This window comes from Sphaeramia orbicularis, chromosome 18, assembly GCF_902148855.1.
Source record: "Sphaeramia orbicularis chromosome 18, fSphaOr1.1, whole genome shotgun sequence".
Taxonomy (NCBI): domain Eukaryota; kingdom Metazoa; phylum Chordata; class Actinopteri; order Kurtiformes; family Apogonidae; genus Sphaeramia; species Sphaeramia orbicularis.
In genome coordinates this window covers 20,738,753-20,756,491 of record NC_043974.1, presented here as the reverse complement: position 1 = coordinate 20,756,491, position 17,739 = coordinate 20,738,753, and the positions used below count along the sequence as shown (strand labels likewise).

At 38.1% G+C, this 17,739-nt stretch overlaps 1 protein-coding gene across 8 annotated transcripts in view; it reads left to right on the top strand.

Annotated features, from left to right (window-relative positions):
* The window catches only part of nrxn2b (neurexin 2b), a 759,383-nt gene that overhangs the window by 128,061 nt on the left and 613,583 nt on the right, over positions 1-17,739 (top strand). For all 8 annotated transcript variants that reach the window (XM_030161797.1, XM_030161795.1, XM_030161798.1 and 5 more), the window contains one exon: positions 4,280-4,300. In XM_030161797.1, the coding sequence (XP_030017657.1) occupies positions 4,280-4,300 (21 nt within the window). The remainder of the gene's footprint in view (positions 1-4,279; positions 4,301-17,739) is intronic.

Genomic DNA, 17,739 nt, shown 5'->3' with positions numbered 1-17,739 from the left:
CTTTAACACCATATCTTCCGTCATATGCAAAGAAATGGTAAAAAATAGTGAAATAGAGGAGGTTGTTTTTCAATGCAGACATGCTTTTCTCCCCTTGGTAAATCCTTTAGTTAGCTTGGTGAGGATTAGGTCTGAAAAGTCTCTCATTTGTCTCCAAAGCCCTCAGGGATTCATTGGTGAAAAAATGCATCTTCTCCACTGCTTCTATCTGAATTTTACTTGGAATTTATTTATTCTTATTGCAGGCCATGTCTGAGCTCCTTTTTATACCCTGTGACAGTCTTCTTGATTAATTTAACTTTTTTTCTTGCTTTTGTTGCTGGAGGTATTGCACACTAATTTAGAGATATAGAAGAAAGTGTCACATTTGACTGGATGTCAGTTTTTGCCCAAATTCATTTGAGCCTTTTGCATTTTCGTTTAGTATTTGATAAGTCTTTCCTGGAAAAGCAAGAGCACTGAAAAAGGTATTCTTCTTTCATTCTCACATAGGATTCTAAGCATTAGCAGTCGGTAGCATTTTTGCACTAAGGCATCACATATACATAGGAAAGCTTTTGAGCATTTTCTCTGAAAATTGTTCCGCACATTCCCATAAGAAGTACGCAGAACAGACTAGGATCCCAGTGGGGTTAGAGCCCAAGGCAATGCACGATATAGCATAATGGAAAATGGCTCAGGGATACATTTAATGGTTAGCAACATGTAGTAGAAACTATCAGTGGGATAAAAGGGACAAGTGTAGAAAGATGGGGTGTATCCTGCCAAGTATCTCAACATGACTTATTGAAAGAGGATGTTGAACTGAAATGTGTTTTGAGATTTTAAGCTCCACAAGTACTCAAACTCTGTTTATGTGCAGTGTCTGGAAATCAGAACTGTTTTGTGGTGCACAAAAAGTCGATTATCTTCTGAGTTTTTCTACAAGTTCTTCGAAAGATACTTTCATATTGCAAAGCCACATAACAAAACTAAACCAAACTTGAAATTATCCAAGGTGATTTTAGGGTCAGAATATTTTACTTCTATCACTAAAGATCAACACGAAAGTGGTTTCTTTGTGTTTCTTTCAAAAACTAGATGACATTGAGTTTATACACGAGCACAGAAAGGCACTGTAGGAGAAGAAACGGTATTGTGGTCAGTGATGAAATGAAAACCCTTCACTGTAAATCAAACACCCCTCAATTGAGAAAAAGGGTGCATTGTGCCTCATCATGATGATGAAGCACAAAAATTAAAGAAAAGGTGATGGACTGTGATCTGAGATGAGTCAAGAGAAAACAGAGTGATCGTCAGCAATTATATAAACAGCCTCTGCTTTACATCTGACAAACAAGGTCCCCTGTTTCAGCTTGGAAAACGTTCTGGCAGTCTCTCTTTGATTCACCAAGGGCTTTCAGTCTTTATGCTGGAGTCATTTCTGCTGTTTAAATGCACACCGAGGTACATACAGCTACACTGACGTATTTATGATTAATGTCAGTACTTTGCAGACAGTCAGCCAATGTACAGCTCCACCAATAAACTCAAGGGAGGACTAAGTGATACTGCAAGGATTATGATCACACTGCCCCCCCCCCCCCCCCCCCCCCCCCCCCACACACACACACACACACACACACTTACACACACTGATAAATCTAGGTATTCATATGGATAGGCCTATATAATGAGGTAATGCTGCCAGAGGGGAAAGTATCTGTTAAAGGAGTGATATTTAGCTTTTTTTTAATGGAATTATGCATTTTAAAACATTTCCCTGTGGTCTACATAAACTGTAAATGCTATGCTTGGGTCTGAATTCTTCATTAATTCAACTCCACAGGTCCATCTTCAAACCTATTTCTGGGTAAAGACAACGGAAAGGTCGTTTTGAGCGCTGGCTCTTTCAATGCAAATGAACCACTTCATGCCCCATCCCCTCCAAGTTGTAGTCTGTGCTGCTCTGTCCTGTTCAACCAACAACTGAACATTTTAGGTAATCGGCTCAAAGTTTGGACATATTTTCAGCATGGACTACAACCGCTGCTGCTGACAAACAGTGATGGCGTACTCTGAGAAATGTTCTTGACCTTACATGTGCAAATTTTGAGATATAACTAGTTATAGATGCAACAAATTAAGCAGGAATTAAAACAGGTTGTAGAAATCCACTTGGTATTTGCCAAAATGAATATAAAGATAGCTTTGCAGCACCTGGAGGGTTCAAATTCAAACTTTTTGAACTATTAGGGTCCCTTAATCCACAAATAAATGTACCAAAGACTAATAAAAGTGGATTTAGCAAAATATGACTCCTTCGAGCCTGAATAAAGTAGGTTCACCAATTAACCTTAAGAATATTAGCCAGCATTTTCATACTCTATGAATGGTCTGTATCTATCAAAAACAAGTAAAGTTACTGTTTCCAACAGCAAGGTGACCTTGACTGCTCCATGAAGTCCATGTTGGCATTTGTGTGCTTTGCTTTACAAAGTAATGTACTGTAGAGTTTATGAGGTGCAAAAAACAAATGTATCATAATTTTGGTCACTAGAATGACACAAAAACATAGTAGGCTCATATCATCATTTGATTTACAATCGTCAACTGAAATGTACTAACCAAATGGAAATTCTACCTGAATTTTGTGCTTTATGGATATCTTGTTTTCAATTTTAATGTGTAATAGGCTGTTATATTTATCCATATTGAGTACAAACATCCACGCTTTAATGTCATTCACAACAATTATAGTTCATTCACTTATTCCCCAGCCCTTTGGGAAATACAAAGCAAACAACTTGAAATAAAGAATTCCACATACTGTCTTATCCTGTGCCTCTTCATGGAGTTAACCTTGTGGTTTAGGTTATCTGTGATGTTAAGATCTTTTGAAGGAGCTATTACAAAGATGTTAAAAACAGGAGATTAATTTATTTCATTGGAAAATAAGTTGCATTTAAGAGAATCCCTTTTCAGGAAACGCATCAGCTTGCTTAATCCCAGTGGTGTGTCTGATTTGTACATGCTTTACTGCTTTTCATCAAATCTTAATGCTAAAAGCAACTATCACTTTGTTGGCTTCCTCCATACATGTGACTTATATGGACCTTGTGAAGGGGGAAAAAAACACTAAAATGTAGAGCATTTTTCACCTTCCCTGACCCGATAGTTTTGTGCTATGCCACTAAAGGCCACTGAGGATATATTTTTTATATTTTTGACTTAAGTAATCATAAGAAAAATACACTGAACCTTCGAAGGGTAAACTCTTAAATATTAGTAACTGTCATACATTCCAATACAGTGATATCACAAAGACCCAAAGCAAAGCAACAGCCACAATTCTAAGTGTCACATTCTCCTCAGGGAGTGATGCCAAGCTAGAAGCTGGTTTATATACTTGGGGTTTCCGGAGTGGCAGGTGGCTGCAGTTTCTTTTTCGTGCATTACAGGATGGCCTCTGCTGCTGTAGGATAGCTCTTTCATGTAAAGCATCCTGCTGGAGCCTGATCTCTTTGACTCCCCCTCGCTGTATCATTAAGCCAGGCAGAAGTGTATGAGAGTCACTCTCACTCAGTAGGAGATCCACTTTGACTAAAGCCTCCGTTCTCTATGGGAGACAGTGTGGTTCCACTCTGCTGGTTGGATATGTGTGTAGAATGGGTGTTTATTAGAAGGGCCCTGTTATTTCTACTTTCGTTCATGAGCCACTGTCAGCCTTTGTACTGACACTCCTTTCCTGCTATTTGCACAACCAAGCTACTACCTATTGAACTATCATAAGAGTTTATACATCAGTAGCATCATGGTTATTTTGTGATGTTGTCCTCGCAGGAAAATTAAATGAAAGAAGGCAGTAGATTGCATAGGGAAGCATCGTATTATTAGGTTTTGTTTACATCAGGACTTGTCTTTGTTTGTTTGTTTGCAAGATAACTAAAAAAGTTATGAATGGATTTTCATGAAATGTTCATGAATTGTTGATTCTAGCACAAGAAATAAATTTTGGTGGTGATGGGGGGGGGGGGGGGGGGGGGGGTGCTGATCTGCCTTGGTGGAGGTCTGCGCTGTCATAGTGCTTTTCTACTTATTATTATTTTATTTATATATTTATTTTGCTGTCAATGTTTACAATAGCTCATATCTCATTCTCTGTTTCCTTGTTGATTTTTACCCCAACTTAAAAGATGACAAAAATATAAAATTGACATTTGAAAAAAGTTTAATCTAATGAGTCTTCTTTTTTGTCTCTTTTCTCTCCTTCATGTATTCCCTCTGGACCCTGATAAAGCTGAAGAGTATGCTGTTGAAGGTAAGACTGATGCTTTACTCCTCAAGTCCTCTGATAGCTTCCCTTAATGCTGTCATGGAGGCTGAAGCTGGCTGCTTGTTAATGGTGTCTGACCTCCCTCTGGGGAGGGGCATTGTCAGTTTGGACTGCGGTTATAAGTGACTTCCAGGGGCCCAAAATTACAAATTCTCAGCTGAGACCAAAGCAACGCATGTACAATCCAAACCCCTGTTTTTTATCTGTTACATGTTATTTTTATCTTGTCTTTTTTTAAATTTTATTTTGTTTTAACTCTGGTTTTTTTGTAGATGTAAGCATAGGGTTGTATAACTCAGAGTGTATTCGTAGACTGAAAAATGTCAAGGCAGCTGGCATTCTTGCATCAGTTTTCCACTTACAGTTTTGTCTAAGTAAACAAGATGTGACATGGTCAATTTTCATTTTCCCTCCCTGTCCTGTCTCCAACAAAGGTGAGCGAAGCCTGCCAGTCAGGTTCCCTGAGGGGCCTCATTAGCCCTTGGGCCAGGAACTAAGCCACTGCTGGATGTAGGAGGCTTAATGGAAAGATCAGCATTGGCTTATCTGCAGGCTTTTGTCTGTCCTCACTCTACTGTTTGCAGAGGGGTTCAGCAACTGGTCGACTGAGTCTGATTGTCAGTCATCAGACATTCAGAATGACAGAAACAGGCTTTCTTAAAACCACGTATTGAGTGGCGAATACGTGCTATGGTATGGGTGCGCTCGCATGTTTATGAGTTGCTCTCAGTCTTGCTGCATTTGAGGTGATGGATTACCTATTGCACAGCCTGAACCAGCTGGGGAAATCACCATGACAAACACTCCTCTGCTCTGCATTTTACTCAAGCAAAAGCTGAAAATGTAAATGTTGCAGGTATTTCTCAACCTCCACAGCTAGGAGTTGTTTGTCAGTGGCACTTCGGAAATTTAGGTGGATGTGTCATTTCATACTTATCAACTTGCATAGTTGCTGTGAGTAAACTTGAATTCAAATCTGTTCTTGGTTGATGTAATGGATAAGCTTGTAGATTGTTGAAAATTGAAGTTTTGTCATATTTTTCCAAGATGAAAAATACCAACTCTGTAAATAGTATCAGTGTATGTATGTTTGGAGCGTCCTAGCAATCTATTCTCACGTCAGCACCACTAATGCCCTTGATGGTGAAAATGTTGCTGGTAACATATAGAACAGCAGCGACCCTGTCTGACAGAACGACCCCACTAGACAAATGTAGAGTGAGGCAGGGGTAAGAAGGCTTTGTGAAAGAAAGAGAGAGGAGGAGGAGGAGGAGGAGGAGGAGGAGAGAAGGCAGGAAAGGGTGATGAAGAGTGGTGATTTTACTGTGACAGACCAAAGGGAAGGGAAGTAACTCCTAGAAGGACTGTGTGTGTCCTGGTAACATTCCTCAGATGAGAAGTAAAATCACTCTTTGCAACAAATGTACAGGAATATCACTCAATATGATGGACTTTTGTTCACGTTTATGTGAGGGCAATGTTAACTCAGCACCTGCAGTTTCCTTATTGATTTGAGACTTGACTGCTAATAATTCATATTACTTGGCATAGGCATGTTTTGTTAATTATAAGGCCTTCTGGCAATTTTAGAGAACATCTTACCTTGTGCAGGGGTCTAGGTGTTTTCATTGCTAATGGTAATATTATAGACCCCCTGGGTTTATAAGCATTAAAAACACTATCAAAAGAAATGTACTTCAAGGTGTTAATCCAGATAGTCAGATACTAACTGTAAATTAATAAATCTAAAATGAAACATGCAATAACCTCAGTTAATTTGTACTCTCTGAAGACATGTAATTCAATTAGAATCAGTGTTAGGTTCACAGTATGTTATGTATCATGTTTGATCAGAGATTTATTTAATGTCTAATCATCTCTTTGATACCAGATGCATAGAGTGCTCCTGCACTCTTTTTTTTGTCTATTTATAGACTTTCCCAGTGACCGTATTTGGTCTAATTAGTGTCGCTGACCATGTGTTCAAAGGTTGGTTGAGATTGATGATGCGAAAAGACATTGAAAACCCCGGGGAGGCCAGTGCCCCTGGAAGGGGGCCGGTGGCCCTCGCTCTTACACTGTAGGGCCTCGATTGATGATCTGCCTGCGACACTGACCTGTTTTCACCAGCAAGCCAGCCGCACACTGCCATCTGTGTAGTCAGAGCCGTGCATGTCCTCTCCCCAGAGGACTGCATGTGTGATATATAGTTTCATTATGTAATCACAGAACCTACCTCTTTGCCCTGTGTTGTGGTTTTCCTGTAGAGGCTAGTAAAGAACTGAAAACAAATGCTGGTTTCCTAGAAGATACACAGAGGTTTGACCTAGAACAGTGCTACGTGACTTGCTACCTTTAGACATGAGCTCAGCACATTTTCAGTTTTCTGCCTGACACTGATTTCCAACCCAAGCTTAGTTGGTGGATTAACAATTTTAAGTTATTTATAACTACTAATACTATTTTTAATAAGTGATATAAACAAAAGAGCAAAAGCACTGTAAACACTCAAGGCAGGTACACCTGCTGCCAATAGCATGTGTTTTAAAGTTGGCACATTTTAATTGTGTGCATATTTGGTTTAAAAGAAACCAAACCACTTTGTGTTGTCCTGTTCTTTTTTGAGCTGTTACCAAGTCTTTATTTGTATACTAGAAGCATTAGATACTATATTGAGACACTTAAGGCTTGACATTAAGCAGTGTTAAATTGCATGTAGTGATGTTATAGCACTTCTGCTCAAATAGTATGGTTGCAAAGCTATATTAACATAAAACAGATAGATTATGCACCGGTATATGAACAGCAATATATGGAAAGTGATAAAAACTGGAATACTCTCTTCATGATATAGAATAATCATATTTATTTATTGGTTTATTTATTCATTTATCTTTTTTGACAGACCATGACCATGACCTTGAACATGCTTGACTGAAAAAACAGGTCTTATACAAGTGGATAGTATCAGATCTCATCAAGCCCTGGTCAAGAGAGAAACTGGCTGATGGATTTAGTGACCTGGCATTTTGTTTGGGTGAGGGATGTACTGAGCTGCCCATGCTGATCTTAATCAATCTGATCAAGGCTAATGATCTTTTCTTTTTGAGCAAAACAGACCTCCAACTTAATATCCCCCTTGGGGGAGGGCAAAACTTTTTGTTCTCCCTGTGTAAAAATATGAGACTGATGTTGGCTAGAGATACAGGATTATGGATTTGAGTGGGGCCTGTAGTTATATGAGATTAGTTTGGATCATCCAAACCAGATTATGGATTTTTCTTTTATCTTATTTGATCAGGAAAATAAAAACAAAATCATGGTCCAAAATCTTTAATGTTTTTTACATGTGTGTGTGAAGCGAACAGAAGAAAAAAAAAGTCACTGAGTAAAGCAAATATTAAATGTACTGATGTCATTGTGGTATTAACCTAGATTTTGTTTGTTTCTGGAGCACATAATGCTTGTACCTGATTCTTATTCAAATCTCACCTGCTGTTGCTTTTGAATAACAATGGCTAAAAGGCCGACCACCAGGGCGATGAAAACATTTTTGATGTTTCAAAAATTGACACAGTAGCAATTGTGAACACTAAGGAATTACTTTATGTTGCCATAGCATAACAATGCTATTTAGTCATTTCTGCCGATCGATAAAAGCTTAACTGTGCATTTTTCATTGAACCCACAACAGATTTGCAGTGTTCAAACAAAGAAATTGATTGTAGAAGATTGCTGGCTAGCATTTTACTTGCCAGCACTTGAAAATAATGGGCTGCAGGAACACACACAGACACATCTACACAGTATCCCCATTGGGTGTGAAAAATATCCAAGGAGGGAAAGGGTGAAACACAGCTAAATGGTGCCTTTCTTCAGCTCTGAAATTGCTCAAGAGCTTTTGGACAGTAGGATGCCTTGATGTTGCTTCTGCTTGCCCAGCCTCTGCCAGATGTTGTGCAGAGATTAAGCCTCCTCAGGTCCTCGAGGAGCCAAAGTCCAGCCATGCCTGTTTTCACAAGACGTTAATTTCACCCCACACAGCTTACAGTCTTTTCTCTCCCTCTATTTTTCTGCTTTGTGATAACAAAGTCTAAAGGGATGGAGTGGGCGTCCACTTGTGAGCAGCTCCAGATGCTTCGGTGTCAGCATGCGTGGCCTCAGGAAGTACTCTTTGCGATGATGGAGAGAAATGGATTGGACAATGTGTGGCTTGGAGCTCTTGTGTTGTATAGTGTTTGTGTGTTTCTCCATGTTTGTTAAGAAGTGCATTTAGTGTGCCAGATTTTGTTGCTATGCTTGAGATTTGTCTTTATCCCATCTGCTTTTGCACACCAGTGTAGCACTCACAAACTTTAAAGTAGCTACCCATTATTATTATTATTATTAGAAGTAGTAGTAGTAGTAGTACTAGTGTTATTATTATGATTATTTCCTATTTTTCTGTTGTTCACTTTTAATCCATAAAGACCCAGTGCTACTTTTGTGGGAAAAATCTCTCTATTTAACATTGCACAAGTGTTTATTGTAATATCATCCTCTGCATTTTGTGTTTTATTTCAAGTAAAAATCAGGTATTTTCCTTTATTTAATTTGTTGATCATGTAGATGTAGATGATAAACCAAGTGTCTCCATCCACTGCCATTTCTTAAATTCCATGGGTTTTACTGGTGAATTGATGCTGTAGAAGATGACTGTGTCGCCACATTCACTATAGAGTCTGTGAACGTCCAAATAGGTCATATCTGATGATCATGAAAAGATGAGAAACTGCATTTAACACCTATTATTTACATGTTTTAATACGTTTAGTGTTTCAGAACTTATTCAACACTTTATATCAGTGGATGGTTTTGGTTGACATTGGATGTTTGGGTCTTTATGGGTTAAGGGCAAGATAGGTTGGGCTATATTTGACCTAAGATAGTGTTTTACACAGTCATTGCAATTAATCTATAAATCATCTCTCTGTAATTGAGTGTTAACCCTCTGTTAACCATACATGAGCCAAAACTTCTATATTCTATAGTGTTTCAATAGTTGTTTTCCATTGGACATCTGTGCAAAACTTTACCGATATTTATGAAATGTCGAAAAAACAGAAGTGCATAATGTTGTTTTTTCCATTAAATCACAAATGCGATGATTTGTTTATTTATTATCGCGAGATTACACAAGAAGTCATTCTAGCAACATGGCGACGAACGTAAATATGGTATTGATTTACAGATATATTCATCATTATATATTATCACTCTATCTCGTACCTCTTTTCTTCGCTTGTTGTAACTTATGTCAACATCCATTTTTTTTAGTTCACCTGACTCTAGTTGTGAAAAAAGGTCTTTCCATTGCAGTTTTGCGTGATATACCATTTTCGATACGCCCGAAAAACCACCTCTTGCCAGTGCAAAAACTTTTAATCGAAAAATGAGACTTTTGGTAAAATTGTCATTTTTCCAATAGGTAAATTTTTATGCGCAAGTTGTATTTGCACAATTTGAGGGTCAATGGAAAAGCGACTAATGACAGATTTGCAAAGACCTTTGGAAGGCATTTAATGCATTCTTCAAATACTCTTTCCTCCTGTGGACTAAAATGAAAATTTGTTGTGTACCTATGTGCCTTTTGGTGCTCTTGAAACAGGAAAAAAAGATCATTTGAGTGTTTCCCAGTGGACTTGAGGGTTATGGGGTATTTGGAGTTTATATTGCCTCATTTCTCATTTGGTTGTCTCCCCCAACTAATTTATGCCCGGTCAGGGATGCAGTCTTAGTAATCCTCCTCTGTTTTTGATCCCTCTACATCTATCACTGTATTTCATTCTCTCTTTGTCTCCCCATATCGCTATACCTTTCTTTAACTTTATCCCTGTCTCATCAATCTACCGTTTTGTTTTATCTTTCTGCCACCTGTCTGTAATCTCAACATCTTTTTCCTTCTACCAACTCTACCACTTATTTTCTGTCTCATCACAATCACTTCCTTCCCCCTTCTGGAAGATAAACCTATAGGCTGTAGCTAAGAGGCTTATTGGGGAGATGCCTCTATAGGAGGTTGTGAAATTCAGTTTTATTGGTCTCTTGAAGGCAATATAGAGAGGACAGGAAAGAAGAGGACTCAAAGAAATATGAGGTGTGCCCAGGTATATTTACTACAGCTCCTTGGTTGCACTTTGATGCTTAGATTAGAGCTCAATTTTACGTCTATTGAGGTAATTTATTTAAGCACATATTGGAACATATTCAAAGTCAACACTTTAAGACTCCGATGTTATTATCTGCCCTATGTCAATAATCTTTCTCTTTTGAGAGCTCTGTGTTTGACATTGACAAGAGATTGTAATAACTAATGTGCAATGTTGTAATTAATCTACCAGGGCTTTACTGGCAGTGGTATCAGTGTACAGCCTAAGGGTTTTTGGGAGTGGATCAGAATGACAGGTGAAGGTAGGTTAATGCAATTATTACCTGACTATCAGCCATTTCCCATCTGAGTCTACAACATTTTTAATTTCTGATGAGACTCCAGGGTTAGAATACAAATGTTAAAGACCTATATAGAACCACTAACTTTAAATAAGTCTACCAAAAGTCTATTTATAATGCAGCTAAAATACAAGAAAATTACACTGAGGATGGTGACGTAACCAGTTTCAGAGATCTATAAGAATTTGCTGATGGTGTTCTGAAAAGAATAACCAAGAGTTTTATTAGTAATGCATGTGTCTGTAAAAGTATCAAATAGCATACATTTGGACTGTTTATGTGCCTGTGGTAAATTGGTGTTCAGAGATATATGTAAAACCTGACATTTTCCCATTTTCAACTTGACACTCACTGTCACTTTCACAACTAGATTTGTCCGTTTCTCGACTCAAGAGTCACTGCTTCATTTTTTTCTTTTTTTCTCCATCCCCTTTCTACCCAAACCTTGCCATTATTTCCACAGTGTTAGAACACTCCTGTTGTGTACCTGCAACCTTTTCTGAATTCAATTATGCCATGAAATGCCACTGACTGCAAAGCTAAGAGACCATGCTGACCAGGTGACACTATGAGAGATTGCATTTGGGCAGAGCCTGGTGAAAAGTCCATCTTCTGTCTGTCCCTCAGCATACTAGCTCTAAGAAAATAAAAGCACTCACACTTTCACTTCCATCCAGTTGCAAAGCTAAAAGGTTGAGGAAAGTGTTTGCTTCCACATTTTTCTTTCTCATAGGCGAGATAAATAAATAAAATTATTTATTTATTTATTTTTATGCAGGTGTGAATGTGTTTCCGCACAAAACAGACTTTGCACTCTTCATATATATCAATAATGCATGGATGTATGCCGGTATGTTTGTCCCTAAAAAGAGCCCAGCTTCTCTAAGTCTAATATAAACAGTTGCACAAACTCAGCTTTTTCCTCCTCACTTCATAGCAAGCCATTATTCTGATGCATATACCAAGTGAATGTTTGTCTTTACTGCCTTGTTCAGTGCTTGTCCAGTATTTGTTTCATTCACTTAGCAAAGCTACAGTTACATATAGTAGATTGTCAGTTGCACAGGGGCAGTGTGGAGAAAAATGTCCCAGTAAAATTGAGATCAATAGGCTGGTGAGAGAAATAAAAAAGAAATAAAGAGTGACCAATAAAAGAAAGGAAATGGAGAATATAGCTGTTCTCTCCTCATCCCTCCCTTAGTTTTGTAATTGGAAAATAGTAACACTTGAGTGAGCTTGTTTTTTGTCACTGAGGACCTCCCTCTGAATATCAAATTATTTCTTTTGGGATTTTAGTGTTCATTTTTTTTTCTCTTCTCTTGCATGATACTCCTTTACTTGCTTCTCTCACCCATATTCTCATTATCACTTTAACATTTTCCTGCTTTCTGCTGTTACTTTTTAAAATAACTGCTGGTTGATATACTGGCATACACCCATATGTCAAATAACTGTGATATAAGACAGTCATAACTGCCTTTAACACAAGTTTAACACAAGTTTGAGTGTTGTCAGGAAGTATACAAGGTGAGATGCTGATAGATTTTTTTTTTTTCCTCTTTTCCAAGCCATTTGAGAAGTTGCTGCTCTGCATCTAATCCAGACCTTTGACTTTCCTGTCAGTCAGGAGAATGGGATCATATATATATATATATATATATATATATATATATGTGTGTGTGTGTGTATATGTATATATATATATATATATATGTGTATATGTATGTGTGTGTAAGTTTCTCATAGATATAAAGCTCTCTTACTTTCTCTCAGGAGGAACTTCATCAAATAGCCTAGTTCTTAGTAGATACTGAAAATAATTTTTCTTTAAGTATGCAGTGTATGCTTTGGAGATGAACAGAAAAGATTCCTCCCTTTTCATTTCTACAATGCATACAACCAGTTCATGTTGGCAGTCTGACACAAGCCAAGGTCGTCGTGCTGTTAAACTTTATTAACTATATGCAACCTATGCAGCAGCTAGAGTTTGTATACATTTACAATTTTGTGTTAGGCATGCTGTTAGACATTGTTACAGAGTGAATGGAATAAAATCAAGACTAAACATTTAACATGTAACAACATCAGTCTCTAGTAAGTATTTGGTTTGCACAGTATCATGTCTAGCAAGAACTAAATGTGTTCTCGTTTCGTATTTTAAGTAAAATTTTTTGGTGTTACGCTGAAATTGCCATCATCTCAATAAAACAAAATAATGCCACAAAGGATAAATTATCCTGTTAGTTTTTCCTGTTTGCCCTCACTCTTTTTGGTCAAATTCAAGCGAAAAACAAAATTACATCAACATATTTTTTATTTTGCTCAGGCCAGCAAAGAATTGATTAAAAATATATTCAAATATGTTTGACTGGCTATGTGTACAAACCTATTATTATTATTATTATTATTATTTACTTCTTTACTTTATTTTACTTTTTTCTGTCTTTTTCTTCTTTTCAGTGAGCATTTTTGATACCCTTCTTTCTTTACAAAAAAGAGAACAGTGTACTTTGTACTATTGATGTTCTGCATAATATCTTATGAGACTGTTCTGAATAAAAATTGGAATAAAAAATATATATATTCAAATACATCTGCTACTACATCAACATATGGTGCTCTGTGATTCTATTTTTCTTGACTGTAAATGAGGGCAAAATTGTTCTGTTTAGGCATGGATTTAATTGGAGTTTTTTAACTAATTTTAGTTTTAATTTAAATGGAGGTAGTGTAACTTGCATTTGAAGCTCTGCCATCAAACCCTGTTTTTGCAACCTTTTTATACACATTAGTGTATAATAAACGAAACGTCTCCAAGTCTGTCACTGTGTGGCCTAGCTCCTATGATGAGTTGTTATGAGAAATGCCATAAATTCTGTCAGCAGCTGCCACAAAGCCTCACTTCCCACAGCTCTTATTTATCTGTTGCCTCTCCAGTTCCCTGAGGGCCTGAAAGGAGGAGCAGCAATGCCACAGACCCTCGGTACTCCCTCAGCAGGTTGATTTTGGCCTGGTCTGCTTACTTTCTCAGCATGTGATCATTTAGAGTGGGAAAGGTTGAATTGAACCGAGAGTAGAGGAAAAGGATAGAGTGCAAAGACAACGAAATAGAGGCAGGAGAAAAACGATGGTGTCAGGAAAAGGCAGGGTTGGGGGAATTCTCAAGAGCAAGACGTCAAACCAACAGGCTGTTTCAGTGAAAGGAGACATGGCCTAGATACTTCAATAGGATTCACTGTTAATGACGGATCAACATAACCAGGATTTTATTTTGTCAGCTACACCAATGCCATCTGCAAAGTGTTATTTTTGCTACACCATGTGGCTTTTCAGAGACAGCACTGCAGTCAACTGCTGGTTTATTAACCTCGGTACACCCTTATTTTTTTTCATCACGGATAGGCTGATTGTTGACCATGGCCATGATCAGAGCCAATATTGGTATAAGTATTAAAACTTAAATTAAAAAAAAAAAATAGTGCAGTAGTTTGGCACCCTTAGGTCTGCAGCAATGTCTCACCCACAGTGCTGTTTGATTGGTTACATTAATAATAACCCATCAGCATTAAACTTGCAGAAAGGATGTTAATTTACCACCACTTATTATTTATTATACCTCCAGTTGAGTGTAAAAATGGTTATTGTATTGTTAATATCTAAGCTTAGAGGCATTGTAATGAAATTTTGTTGAGTAGCTGTAGACACAAGTTTTCATATTTAACAATTTCTAATTTTGGACATCAGTCTTATTTATTATTTAAAATCTTGTTTCGAATATTGACTTTATTTCCAGTGGAACTCCAGTTATTGAAATGTTGCAGTATCATGAAGCTGATTGAGAGAAGGTCAAGAGTGTTGTCAAGGCAAACAGTGGCAGCTTTGATAAAATAAAATAAAATAAAATATGAGACGCATTTAATTATAGTACAGTTTTTCCACAATATAGTATAGTTGTAAAATGAGCAGGCAGTGATGTAGCAGTTGTGGTTCCACAGGTGGTCACTAAGCCTGCAGATCCTTCAGAGTGGGCTTTTAAATCTATCGTAGATATTTGATTTCTGTTGGTTTAACCCCGGACACTGATACAAAGACGGCCGTTTGTTTTCATGACTTGACAGAAGGCAATGAATGAGTCTGATCCAATCACTCCGGACCTCTTCCTTCTCTCTTTGCCTCTCGCTTCTTTTGCTGACCCACGATAGACAAATAAACACCACCACACCTGTGCAGAATTCACAGTACATCCACATCACCCAGTAAAAAGTTGATTGTGCATCTACGTGCGTGTTGAAGTGCGGTTGTGAGAAGGAAAGAGAGTTTGTGCATGTGCAAGCCTCAGATTAAGCTGTCACACAGACTGTGAGTGGTCCCAGACAGGCTGATCAATGTGGGCCAGCTTGCAGATAATAAAGTGGTTAGGTCTCCCCTGATGCCTTTAATTGAACAAGTGTCGCTGGCTTGGCCCATCTGGACAGAGAGCATCCTGGGAATTGGGTGGGGGTTTTTTTTTTGTTTGTTTTTTGTATGTGAATAGTGGTCTGAGTGGCTTGTGAGGAGCAGTAGTTGTAGTACTCATAGGCTCTTAGTTGATGCTGTCTTGCCATGTGTGTGGTAGTCAGGGTAGGAATTATGCTGAACCACGATACAAAACATTTTTAAACATCTCAACCCTTGATTCCTCATTTCGCAGTTCATTTCACAACCCTCCCACTTTAACTATTACCAGGGCAGAAGGAGAGTGGCCTCATTTTGTTGATTACTAATTTAAATCCATATTGTTTTACTACATTTTGGGGGAATTAAAGCTGGTGCTCTTCTGCATTTGTGGATCTTGTCCACGTCTTTTACTTTCAGGACCGTGTCAAGTGTAGGGGCCTAGTATTGTCAGCCAAATCCTCTTCAGTTGGAAGTACCACACTTTTTCTGGTGTAGGAGCCACAATTTCAAATGTAAGAAAGTCTCTGAATGTGCAGTAGCTTTAGCTCCCTGAAGATATGAAAATAGAACAGCGTATGAAAGCACATTTATTTAGATCCTAGAGGACCAAAGGCATAACCATAAACTGCCTAAGGGTATTGCCTCTGCATGCAGAGGGAATTTATTACAATCGAGGAATTCTTCTTTGTGCGTGTGTGTGTTTTGCTGTTAAATTCTTTACTGCTGTCAAAGGTCCTATTGTAAAATCTTCAGGCACTAGAGAGTGCAAACTGAACAATCCAAAGCCTTAAGCAACTGGCCCAGATGAATAAGCTAAGGTCAGAACTCCACTCCTGATTTGGAGGATACAGAGCAGCTCCCATCTGGACACTGACAAGAGCTGCCTCCCTCCTCTCTACGCCAAGTCAATGAAGAGACCTTCTACCTGCCTCGTTCACTGTTTCTCTCCTCTGTCAGCCAGAGGCCCAATACACTATTCATAAACTTGAGCAGAGGGTTGTCTGACCTTTTTGCTGAAATGTTAGGGCAAATTAGTTGTCAGAGTAGTGGACGTGGCAGCAATGCTAAGCCCCAGCTTCAGTCCTGTACGCCCCCACCCTCTTTCTCTTTTTCACCTTTTCGCAGAGTACCTGCAATTTCTGCTGCTCTAGCAATAAACCCACTACCACAGCCACCTCTGACTTGGTTTTTTGTCTCTATTACTGTCATAGACATCTGATAACCAAAGACGGCAGACAGATTTAAAAGCTAATATTTTAATAAAATGTACGAATATTTACACAAATTTTAGGACAGAGGCAAAAAGAAATGAGTCATACATGAAAAAAAAAAAGCTCAACCTGAGAAAGTAAGTTGCTATGTCAAGTGGTATTTAAAAAAAAACAAAAAAAAAACATGTGGTCCACTCTGGCTAAAAGCTTTTCTCCCAGGTAAATTGTAGGTCAGTCCTTTCAATCAGATATGAATTTAAAAAAAAAATCTACTGTGCTCACTACAGTGCTCTCTGTGAATCACTCCACTCATTCAGTCTATACACCACAAATCCTTAATTTACTATCACCCACTTTTACCCTGAATACAGAGCAGATTATAATGAGCCCATGTGCAAGCAGCACCCTTTTTAAAGCAGAATAAACACTGAGCTTGCTGAGCCACTGGACCCCAGAGTCTACACATATTCATTACTTACGTAATGGCTTTTTAAAATAAACACCACTGCATTCAGCGAGCATTAGTTATCCCTGCATAGTAATTAGCTACTTGAGACTGCTTTTTGTGCTTGTAACCATATCTGTGAGCAGTAAGTGAGCAAAACTTTCTGGTTATTCAGTAACAAGCTACACAGTTGTGTTTCCAATAGATTCTAAGAATGAGTTCACAGATTTGCTCAGTATCACACTATGACTTTTAATTATAGTCCTCAAGCTGGATTTTACGGCCTTTATAGTACATGTGCAGTGGTGTTCCTCACAGAGCTGGACTGTGACAGACAGGGTAGGGGTCCACTAATGACACCACTAATGTTGCATCACAGGCTTTTTGTAGCATTAGGCTATCAAGTTTGTTTACAGTGCATAAGGCAAATTATAACGTGGCCTGTAATCACAATTTGAGCCTTGACATTTTCATATGATCCCCCAAAACTAAATAATGAGGCAGCATTACATTTTAAGTGTTTGTTCTGACACTGTGTGTTTTAAATGTCAAGAGAGTATCATGGTGTTAGAGAACTGGAGAAACATTATCGCAAGCTCACGGAACAGACAGCAATGTTCATGTTCATTATGTAATACAGCTCATATCATGATCTTTGGAGGTAGAAACACGATCCATCACATGAATCCCAATTTTCTCACGTTTTATAAAATACAAAGTTGTCCTGTGTTTTTCTGTGGTTTTTGAAGGTTTAGATCATGTGTGATGACTTTTTGTTGTTGTATCTGACTAAAACCTGTCATTTTGGACTGACATTATTACAATATTGACAATATCTAGAT